At 42.9% G+C, this 12052-nt stretch overlaps 1 protein-coding gene across 1 annotated transcript; it reads right to left on the minus strand.

Moving 5' to 3' along the window:
* Positions 1-865: 865 nt before the first annotated feature.
* Positions 866-5668, minus strand: pck1 (phosphoenolpyruvate carboxykinase 1 (soluble)). The gene is made up of 10 exons (XM_030729521.1): positions 5511-5668; positions 4923-5206; positions 4482-4666; positions 3807-4010; positions 3386-3573; positions 3112-3274; positions 2778-3002; positions 2384-2515; positions 2178-2273; positions 866-1988 (listed from the first exon to the last, which is right to left on the minus strand). Exons 2-10 carry the CDS (start codon positions 5144-5146, stop codon positions 1531-1533), a joined length of 1875 nt encoding a protein of 624 aa, XP_030585381.1. The 5' UTR covers positions 5147-5206; positions 5511-5668; the 3' UTR covers positions 866-1530.
* Between the last annotated feature and the right edge of the window lie 6384 nt (positions 5669-12052).

The following is a 12052-nucleotide window of genomic DNA, read 5'->3' on the forward strand; positions in this document are numbered from 1 at the left end:
TAAGGATTTGATCCCCCACTGACCAGGAAGAGCTCAAGTAAAAGTTAACTTTCCAACAGAACTCTCATTGGCAGGATTTACAGTCAGCTAGCCAACAGAAAACAGAGCTGTCCTGCATCGCTCCACTTACTGCATTTCCTGACTATGACCCCAGGAATACCATCCCAAACATGGTGGTGGAGGTTTTATGCTTCATGATTTGGGAATGTTTATGCCAGGTATACAGGACCACTGCACTGCACTGATGGAAAGATGGAAATATCTTGGATGAGACGACAGTGATCCAAACAGTAAAACCACAAAGGAAGAAGCACCGTACGGTCACGGAGCAACCCTGTGACAAACTGTAAGAAATGTCTGACAGCTTTGCTTTCCAAAAATGGTGACTTGAAATGAATACTTTATTCCCTCACTAAATAATTAGAAAAGAGTCCATCGGCTCCGGGTCACAAACTCAAAGGAAACCTGAAGTACTGTAGTTGTCTTTGTTCTTTCCAAACGGATCTAAAGGAGGAAAAAACAACTGTGGAAGACTCGAAGCCTCTTTGAGAAAATGCAGTTATTGAATTAACTTAAAAAGCTGGAAGAAGCAAGTTAAAAATATCGGGTTTGCTGATGCTTCATACAACCATTGAGTAAAAATTAAAATTTTGTTATAAAACTGGCATCTGTCTTTATTTCCCAACATCACTCACTGAAAACCTTACTCTCATTCAGCTGTTCTATATTAAATGTAATATTTGTTTTTTAATCTCAATTAAATTCTTGACATTATTTTTCTGTGTTTTAATGTTTGTTTAGTCTTTGATTTCTGACACGCCCTCCTAAAGACTTTTAAAAAAGAAGAAGAAAACAGAACCAGCTGTAAGTTCAAATACTTTTATTGTCGTCTCACCTCATTGGGGGATTAGATTACAACAAAACAGAGACAAGTCAGTATAAAAATAAATTAAAGCAGAAATACTACAAAATTCCCTCTCGTTAGACCTGAGCTAACCTCGACGCTGTCTCTGCCACATAAATCTATATGACAGTGACAACAAGATGTACATTCACAATAAGTTATTAAATAGAAGACTTTTGACGATACACTGGAACAACAGTTTTAAAAAAATATTGCTGCTACAGGTGAATATAGATGCATGGAAATGTCACATTTCCAGCTGAATTCAGCAGTTGGGATGAGAACAGTCAGGAACGTTTAACTTGAGCATTTTCAGAAAAAGAATCTGAAAAAAAAGGGGGAGGATTTCTTGAATCGTCCAATCAGATTACAGAATGGTGTCATGGTGAAAACCTGATGCTACAAGGAGAGTTGCTCCTTTTCATAAAGGTCATGAGGCTCTATTTTAAAGGAAGAATACATTAAAGAGTTTTTCTGTTGTCAAATTTGAAGATACTGTTTCACAATTACTAAATTAAAGTTCTAAAATGTCTCATATATCATTCTAGGTTTACTGAGACTCTATTTTAGAATTACAGACAACAAGAATTTCTCCCACAGTTGTTCACAGCTGCTGACTTTCCTTTTCACATTTGTTTCACCCTCTGCTGCAGGAGAGCCAGCTGATGAGCCACCTCATTAGGCAGGTCGTCGTTCACCTGCGTGGTGAAGTATTTCCTGATCTCATCCACCTCCCTTTGCCAGAATTCCTGGTCCAGGGAGAACAGCTCATGCAGGTCCACATGCCCCTGGAGGCCCTGGACATTTAGGGAGTCTCTAAGAGGCACATAGCCCACCGTCGATGGCATGGCGCCCGCCTCGCCATTCACCCGTCTGAACATCCAGTCCAGAACGCGGATGTTTTCACCAAACCCGGGCCAGAGGAAGCCGGCTGTGGGGCTCTTGCGGAACCAGTTGACGTGGAAGATCTTAGGAAGCTTGGCGCCGGGGCGATCGGCCATGCTCAGCCAGTGAGAGAGATACTGCCCAAAGTTGTAGCCAAAGAAAGGGCGCATGGCGAAGGGGTCGTGCATTATTACTTTGCCTGGAAAAAAAGAAGTTATTAGAGAGAGTGGACTGGTACAGTGTGTGAAACTCTGGAACATTAATCTGGCCTTATTTGTTGGCATTAAAAAAAATCTTTAAAAAAGTCATAATTATCAGCTAAAAAAACTCATTTCAGTACCCACTGAATAGTAGTCAGGCCCAAAAAAAGGCATTAAAATACACTGACCTTTGTGTTCAGCTGCAGCAGTGGCCTCTGACCTCATGGAGGCGCCAACAAACACGCCGTGCTGCCAGTCGAATGCTTCATACACCAGGGGAACACCTGAAAGGAAGCAGATTAATAAGTGTGATCTAATTCTTTTCTAATAAGTACTTGTTTCATTTTTTCATGTATTTATTCTCGGGGCAACTGTCTTATTAGTTTCTTCTTACCTTCTGGTCTGCGCCCTCCAAAGATGATGGCCTCAATCGGGACTCCCTCTGGGGATTCCCACTGTGGGTCAATGATGGGACACTGTGAGGCCGGAGTGCAAAAACGAGAGTTGGGATGAGCACAGGGTTCGCCTAGGAGGAGGAAGAAGAATGAGAAGGAGAACATTTTACCTTTCTGACACATATAAGCCTTAACGTTTAAGATTTATCCTTTATTCATCCCTATTTTCCTCATTCTTCAGGGTGTAATCTGTACATAGATAATCTGATAGTATAATCTTGTATTCTGAAGCTTTTGGGTCCTAGCCAGCAAAGATATTTTGCACCGTTGTTTCTTTTTTTACATCACATTCCTTTTTCTTTATGATGTTACATAAAATCAGTGACTGCGTACCATCATCTGAGCTCCACGGTTTGTTCTTCCAGGACGTGATGGTGACTCCCTCAGGCAGTGACTCGTCCATTCCCTCCCAGTACACGCCCCCGTCGCTCGTCTCCGCAACGTTTGTGAAGATGGTGTTCTTGATGATGGTTGCCATTGCGTTGGGGTTGGTTTTGGCTGAGGTGCCGGGGGCAACACCGAAAAAGCCATTCTCGGGATTAATGGCTCTTAGGTTTCCTACAGCCAGGGAGAAGGGAGAGAAATGTTAAAGTCGTCTGTACTGGATCATTCAGATTGTTGATGTTTGTATGTCCATGAAGACCTTCAAAAAGTCATCCTCCCTCACCTTGGTCATCAAACTTCATCCATGCGATGTCATCTCCTACACATTCAACCTTCCAGCCGGGCAGCGTGGGGCAGAGCATGGCCAGGTTTGTTTTCCCACAGGCACTAGGGAAAGCTGCAGCCATGTACTTCTTCTCTCCAGCAGGGTTGGTGATGCCCAGGATCTGAACACAAGAAATATTTGGTTTCGTAAGATGGACTGCATGGATTGGGTGGTTAATCCAAAGGTGGCCAGTATTAAGGGACAGTTCTTGTTTTTTTTTTTCATTTCTTACCAGCATATGTTCTGCCAGCCAGCCCTCCTCTTTAGCGATGCGTGAGGCAATGCGAAGGGCAAAACACTTCTTTCCCAGCAGGGAGTTTCCTCCGTAACCACTTCCGAATGAGACAATTTGTCGGCAGTCTGGGATGTGTGCAACTAAAGTCAGCTCAGGGTTGCAGGGCCAGTTATTCACCAGGGCCTCTGAAAGATCAATTAGTACATTTGTTAATTTCAGTGGTCACCATTCTATCAGTAGATTTGCACCAAATGTAGTACTAGGTAACTAAAGTACTAGAGAATATATCAGCAGTAATCAGAGCAGTGACAGATTCATGCTCATAGTTCAACAGAGCAGTGGGTCTTTTTATAAGTATCCAGTTTTTTCCTATAACGGCTGCTGAAGGAATGTGAGGGAAAATGAGTTTTTGACGTACGTTTGAGTGGCAGAGGACAGCCGACGGAGTGCAGACAGCGGACAAATTCTCCGGTCCCCAGAGCAGACAGCACAGCCTTCCCCATACGGGTCATCACCCTCATACTGGCCACCACGTAGGGGGAGTCTGTCAGCTCCACCCCGATCTTAGAGAGAGGGGAACCTACTGGGCCCATGCTGAAGGGAATCACGTACATGGTCCGACCTGAGGACAGACAGGGACAGACGGGGACGTTTGCATTATTATGTTTAACATGTTTTCTTCAACACAGCTGATAAAAAGTCTGTTATTAAATTTAAAAGTTGAGGTTTTTATGTATCTGAGAACAGCAGAGACACTCAGGTAACAGTCAGGAAACGAGGAAATTTTGCTCTGACAGTTAAACACTGTAAAGACTTCTGAACTTGTAAGAAAAAATCCAATAATGTTTCTTCTTTCTGAAAAGTAACTACTGCACTGGGTGCATATTAAGAAGGTGGTTTTTGCTTTAGCTTAATGTTAAAGTCACAGTAGTCTGAGGGTATACTGCAGTGCTAAAAAGGCAAAATTTTAATGCATTTACTTGGTTTTTCATTTGTAAATTAAAGATTTTGATTTTAGTTTCCAGCTGTGGTTCTTTGGTCATCCCTTCTGGTCAGAACTGATGCAGCAGAGAAATGTGTTCATCTCTGGTACCTCTCATGCAGCCAGGGAACCGCTGAGCCACGGCTTTGTCGAACTCTTCTGGGGACATCCAGCGGCCCAGCTGGCTGACTCCACTTCCCAGTGGAGTGGGCACCGTGTCCTTCTGTTCCCGGGTAACAATCACCGTCTTACTCTCCACACGGGCCACGTCCCTCGGGTCAGTTCTGGCCAGCCAGCTGCAGAAAGAGGAAGAAGAAAAGGAAGTGCATGAGGAGGGTGTAAGAAGACATCAGGGCTTCTTTTTTACATTTAAATTTTGTCGTATTTTAGATTAAAGTAGGGCAACAATTTTAACATCTCTTGAACCACCCACAAATCATTCTGTAAAAACAATCCAAGCTATATTAAAAATTTAAAGCTATCATCAGTAGTATCTTTTTGTCTTTTCTTTGACACCCTCACTCATCCAAAACGGGCCAGGCCAAAACATACCAGTTCTCATATTTGCTGAGCTTCTTGATCATCCCCTGCTCCTCCAGCTGGGTCAGGATGGCAAGGTTCTCCTCGTCGGAGCCATCGCAGATGTGGACGGAGTCTGGCTGGCACAGGGTCACATTGGTCTCCACAAACTCCCTGACGGCCGTGCTGAGGGTGTTGAGGTCACCTTGCAGGATCCTGGTACCGCTCTGGTTCTGGGACTGGATCTGGGGAGGCATGGTGGAGGTTCTGGAAAGAGCGTGTGCTGATAGACTGAAAAAGAAAAGTTGACAAGAAGTCTGGAAAAAAGATTTAAGTGAAGATTTGAAGAGTTTTGGGAAAAGAGAGAATGAAGCAGAAAAAATGATCAAAGTTGAGGGAAATAATGGGAGTAAAATAAAGGGTAAAAAGAGAGATGTGGAAGAAGAAAGAATAAAGTCAGTTTTGCACGTACATATATTTGTCTTAAAACTCAAAACTGCTGCAAAATCCAGAAATCAAACTCTGGGTGATGCACTAGCATCCCTGCACAGATCCCCCTCACTCTGCAGTAAACCCCCCATTAAACAGAAGCCCCGCTGAACAGAAAGAGCGTTGGGTTACCTTCAGTAGTTTTCCTGGAGTGCAGAGCCTTTAGCTTGGTCTCATCAGCTGAGGCGTCTCTGTTGCCTGTTTACAGGAGAGGTGAGGACTGTTTCTCCTTCTTGGTCAGTTGTATCTGCTGAAGAGAGCCTCGTCCTTTTTATACCCTGAGGTGTCTCGCAAGACAAGACAGGGGGGAATGGGGGGGTGGGGGGGTGAGGAGGTGTGTCAGGGGGGCTTGGCCCTTGCGTTAGCGGCATGAACCTGTTGTTCCCTGCAGATGTGAAAAACAGAGTGTTTAGCAGGCTGCTAGTGAATCATTAATCAGCAGCAGGATGTCGTGTCATCTTTGTGGAACCGGTTCCCGCTGCCGCTGAACGCTGAGAGCTGGTTCAGATCTGAGAGAGAGACAGACAGCTGTGGTCTCACTGCTGTGCCTGTCTCTCTCTCTGCGTAACACAGATTTTTGGAGGGAAAAGCCACGGAGGGCCCACCCGGGCAAATATACTTTATTTGGAGTCACTGCAATTAATCTGTTGCAATCCAGCTAAAGTGAGGGCTGTGACAATAATACAAGATTTAAACCTTTTTTTGAAATAAAAAGTAAAACATGTTCAGATAGTTTTTTTGCAAAATAAAAATACATATTTGCATAATTATTTTTTTTTTTTACCAGTTTTTACAACTTTTCCCCTGAATCAGCAAAGATGATTCAATTACAATATTTTCTCCTTCAGCCTACTTCTGACAGCGTGGTGCAATCCTGTAAGGATTTCAGTGCTGCTGCTGAACTTTGACTTACTTTAGTAGTTGATGTAAGTTCAGAGTTCAGTTTTGCCAGAACTCTGTGTGACATGGGCTCCTTAGCTGGCCTCCTTTTATTGGCTGAGAGGCGAGGGCTCACTTCTGTGGAAATCAGTGCGTGCGTGCGTGTGTGTGTGTGTGCTGTAGTTCAAAGGAACTGCTGAACTAAGTCAGCAGCATTTAGCTATAAAAGGTAAAAGTGCATGTTGGAGATGAGTTCAAGGCGTTAGTAAAAGTCAACAGTTAAAGGAGTAATAAAGGAATATGTTTCAGCATGATTTAATGGCATGAGTGTGTTCTTGGTGAGCTGAGGGGTTTTATGCTACATGTCTTTATGAATGAGTTGTGTTTTAATGTATCCTTTCTTTTAAGTTAAACTTATAATTGAGTTTTAGTGAAGGAAAGACATTTGAAAACAGTTTCTTCTTTATTCTCTCTTTTTTAAGTCTATACATTGTTACGACGGATGCTCATGTGGCAAAATGATGAGGTCAGTGCACGAAGCTCAGGCTTCAGACAGTTTTTTTTTCTTGGCTCTGAATGATGTCAAAGAGGGTGGATTTCTCTAATATGGTCATTTCAGACATTCAGCCCCCACCTGCAGCTCAGTAGGTAGAGCAGGTCACCTACTGATTGGAAGGTCAGCGGTTCGATTCTTGGCTACTCCAGGCCAATGTATCCTTGGGCAAGATACTTAACCCCAAGTTGTGAATGTGTGTGAGTGTTAGATAATTAAAAGCACTTAGCTTAATTAATCATAGAAGTGCATGGGTAATGTAAAACATGTTGTATAAGCACTTTGAGTGCTCAGACTGAGTAGAAAAGTGCCATATAAGAACTAGTCCATTTACCATTCAAACCTTCAATTAAGGGACAGCCAATCAGAAAAAATTTGGTCTTAAAGGGAGAGGAGCTGTAACTGCTTGTTTCAAAAGGAGGATGAGCTGTGGTGGTGGAGGTGATGAATGGCACCAGCAATTTGGTAGTTAAAGAGAAATGGTCCTCAAGTGTTTTCATGACTGTGTTTATTACAACAATTTGTTGAAATGATAAAGCAGCAAATTACTAATAATATCAGCAGGAAAAGTATCATTTTATTTGCAGTGGCAGCAGTTCCAGTGTTAACCCACTTTACTAATGCAGGAGTGCTATTATCAGTGATAGCTACGGGTGAGCAGTAATGGTCAGAGTAACTGTAATTAAGCCTTGTAACTTTTGTGGTTCTTGAAGGAGCGGAGAGCTAATTTAGTGCAGATATTGTCTCTGTATATAAATGCATGCATGATGGTGAAATTCAGGAGGGATTTTTTTCCTGTATTGAACATGGTGTGAACAGCTGAGTGGACAGATGTCAATACTGATGATGTCAATACTCCTGAATGTGACTTTGGCAGTGATGCAGCAGCAAACAGCAGTAACGTCTCACAGGTTCTGACTGGAGGCTGAACACGAGCATTAATAGAAAGGAAACTCCTTGATAATAAAACCTGCAGCTCGAGTGTTTCATGAACAACATGCTTCAATTATTCAATGAACTGCCAGCAGTCATGAAACAAAAATACCAAGAGGATCTTCAACCTGCCTGCTTAACTTTAATCACACTCATTTTTTGCCACTATTTGTGCCAACACTGTTCAAACTGAATGGAATCTGAACAAATCTGCAGTAACAGGATATAAATGAGTGACCTCACTCAGACTTCAAGAGCCCTGCACAGGCCGAATGAGACAACATCATTGTGGGCCCCTGAGCAAGGCCCTTACAACCCCAGGTTGCTCCACGCTGTGCTGTGTGTGCTACATACTCCATGTGTGATGGGTTAAATGCAGAGACTGAATTTCACTGCATGTATGTGACAAATAAAGCTCCTTCTTCTTCTAATACAAACAAACATCCATTCAACTTATCTTTTGTACGTGAGCGCAGCACTGTCACGTCACTTTTTAAGATGATAAGTTGTTGACTTGCAACAGGAGCAAAAAGTCGTTTCTTTACACATCGAGCAGTCAATGAGTAACCTGATCATTCATGTGGAGCTTCTTTCAGGGGTGGGGGGGGGGTAAATGTGTCCGATCCTGCTTCCCAGCAGATTTTTGTCTCAGTCGTTTCTTTGTGTGTTTCGTCTGATAAGATGTTTCCACAGTGGGTGACGGGTGCTGCTCAGTGTGGCTTTTCTTATTTCAAAGCTGTCAGAATGGAGTCTGGCCTGTTAAAATAAGCAGGCCTTCCCCGATGAAACATGTCGTCTGGGTAGCTTCAAAGTTTGTATCATCTAGTATTAATGGGACCTTCACAGATGTGAGCTAATGCACTTCTGTGAAGGCCTTTCACTCGTGTGCTGATAGTCCCTCTCCTGATTAGCCCCGAGGACGAGGGGGGGTCAGAAATAACTTACAGTATTTTTATTGGTCAGACACAGGACAGTTTTCCCTTTGCTCAAGTCCATTTTAACTGAGCTCAGACCCAAAGAAGATGATGGCTTTACTGGAAATTGTCTATATATGTAGTTTTCTTTGCATTGTAGCATTTTAACTTGCATTTTTGGACACAGTGACAGGCTGCTCGCTGACGGTGGTCTGAGCCCATTTCCTCTGTTTTTAATGCTGCATTGCCTCATGGCCTGAAGTTTGCTGCTATCCAACCCTGGCATTCATTTCATTTGATTTGTTGTCTTTTTTGCTATTTAGCCTGTTTAAGGACTTTTAAGTATTGGGTTTAAATTATCTGTTCACTCTGTTTCACACAGTATTTTGTGAATTTTTTTCTAGGGGGAAACTCCCGGCTCTTGGGGCAAAAGTGACTGCAGAGAGGAAACATTATGACAAAAAGAATGAATAATGGACACTGAAGATGTTAAATAAATGTTCTTTAATACACTACAGGTCCCAGCCTGGCTAAGAGTGCAAAGCCTTCTAAAGCTTTTATCTTATGTCTCTATGAATGCTGAATATCCTGTAGATCGTGCTCTATGCTGCAGGCACCACAACCTGAAACTAAAACTAATGCAGGACGATGCAGCAGGTCAAATATAAATGCTGGGATACCTTCACTGCTGATTATGAGTCTCTTCATTGAAAGCATTAATCAAACAAGTCTGATACACAAATTCTGCACTTTTATGTCAGTAGATTAGTTTGACACGCTGCAGGGTGGAAACATAAATGGAAGCTGCTACAGTGAGATGAGAAATGCTTCAGCCTTTCACTGTGACTCATCAAGGTAAACTTTACCATAGCAGCTCGGCTCCATGTGATCAATCTTTTCTTTATTGGGAAAAACTCTGGATCAGAGCTCCTCCATGTTTCCAGCATTTAACAGCTGTGAGTGGTGCTGCATCAACATTTATGCATTATCAAAATTCAAAACTAGCTTTTACAGCGGCAACTATGGTAGTTTGAACTTAGGAGTAATGTGAGCACTCACACAATACCCCTGGAGGAACATATATTCAAGTTACAATGGCCCAGAGCTCCCATCCTGCATTATGCACGTCCTAAACAGTTTTATATCTGATATTTTCAACAGCTAAAGGCAGCAAGAACAAACTTAGTTTAATATGAAGGAGCATGAACTCTGCTGACAATGTGTGTGTGTCTGTGCGCGCATCAGCAGCTCAGTCTGTTTATGAGCTTTCTGGGACACAAACACTGATAAAGCAGCACCGACTGAACACCGTTCATCAATAACAGCGACTTGGTCAACAGCTGAGCTCTGTGTGCGTCTCAGACCGGTGCAGGAGGAGTGTTGAAATAAATTAGAGACCCTTTTTTCATTTATTCCTCTCACACTTTAAATGTATGCTCAGCAGATAATAGTTTCAGTTTACAGGACCTGAAAAAAAGTGTGTTTGTGGAAAATTACATTTTCTCTCCACACAATCAAAAACTTGCAAATTTTTCCCGCCGTCATCAGCATGAGGCGGTTGTTTACGAATAAAACAAAATGTTTCTGAGCTGTTATGTAATCCTCTGTGTAACAAGAGCCTGCAGCGTGCTGTAGGTATATCACGGGAACATTCACTAACAGGGCTAGGTGTTAAACTGGCACAAGCAGATATGCTATCTCCAGCCTTTCCTGTTGTGATGTGGTTAGCGGTGTGCTAACTGGTGAAGTCAGTCAACACATCAGAGACTCATTTACTGCTGCTCACATGTGAATCGCTCCCTGTTAAACCTGATGCCACAACATAAGAGACTGATGCCATGTTGGTTATTTGAGTGCTTTTTTTTTCCATGAGCAAAGAAATATACTAATAAAGCAAAAACAATTTTAAAAAGTTGCATGTTTAAACTCGGACCCTACAATAGACCGGTGACCTGTCCAGGGTGCACCCTGCCTCTCAGCCCATGACAGCTGGGAGGGCTCCAGCCTCCCTGCAGCCCTGAATGGCTGTCTGGCTGGTTTAACTGTTTCACTGCGATCATCTTACACAACCTCTAACATCTACAGCTAATATGTGTCACTGAAGGGGAGAGAATGAAAGAGATTGATCGGTTTTATCTGTAAAGAAAGAAGGTCCAGATAAGGCAGGATGAGTTTATGAGCTACAGATAGATAATCAGCTGAAAAGACTCAAAGATCATTAAATCCTCTCTGATGGTTGTACAATGCAGTATTGCTGCAGGGATAGTATATGAACCACAAAAAAAGAAACTGCAAACACACAAATCCTCATGATTTTATTACTTTTTGCTGAAATCAGTTTGCAGAACGAGCTGAATCGAGCATAAACCGACCATCAGAAATGTGGTTCATATATTTCTGTTAACTATCTTTGCTGTGTTGGCACAAAGTGTTTTTGATCAGAGTGACTGCAGCAGCAGCTGGAAAACAGACCAAAGTGTGTCATTGAGCCTCAGTCCGAAGTGTGCGGTGCGTGGTTCGAACCCCACAGCAAACAGCAGCTGCATCAGAGGAGGTTAAAGTGCTGCCGCGCTGACGTAAAGACGCGCGCCTGATAACACCGGGGGACCTTGCTGAGAAAACTCTGTTCATCAAAGGTGCCGTAATGTGTGACAAACTTTAATGGAAACTCTTATGTCACCGTTTCAAAAGCTAAACGTTTCTTCAGATACGTCAGTGTTTTCACTTCGACTCTGAGGATGTCGCCCTGAGCTGCTGCTGCTAATCCTCAGTGTCTCCTTTCAGAGTCAGCCTGGCAGAAACTGTGTTAGCGCAGGTGGTTTCACGTGAACACATTCAGGACTGAACATCCCTGCTCTCCGTCTCACTCCATCACGTCACCACACCACACTGGTGCACCAAATGCTGGCTTTTGTTTGCCTTGTACTGCTTCCAATTTAGACCACACAGTACTGCACAGCCGCACATCCACTCACAAGCTAATCGAATCTTTATGATTTTCCATCACACCTTCTGTGTCTGTGTCAGGGCTGTGGTGTCTGTCAGTACAGGGGGAAAAAGTCCTTTTGTCTTCTTAAAAAGTTAGAGTGATGATTGCTGCAGTAAAAACTGACAAATTTAGACGCAGTGATAAAAAAAAAAAGGTGATGTGTTTGATTAGAGGGCAACTTCGTGTTTTAAGGCCACAATGATTCCTCACACTATGGATGAAATCAAAGTTATTTCCACTAAACAGAATTCAGTTTGTTCACAACAAGCCCACCAGGTTGGCATGAAGATGAAGAAGCCCTGCTTCATAGCAAAAGCCTAAAATTACGGTGGTGAGGCTAAAAAGGGTTTTTACTGTGAAAACAACAGTCTTAAAGGTGCAGATTATTCCTGCGGCACTTTTCTCC

The sequence above is a fragment of the Archocentrus centrarchus genome, chromosome 5 (assembly GCF_007364275.1).
Source record: "Archocentrus centrarchus isolate MPI-CPG fArcCen1 chromosome 5, fArcCen1, whole genome shotgun sequence".
NCBI classification, from domain to species: Eukaryota; Metazoa; Chordata; class Actinopteri; order Cichliformes; family Cichlidae; genus Archocentrus; species Archocentrus centrarchus.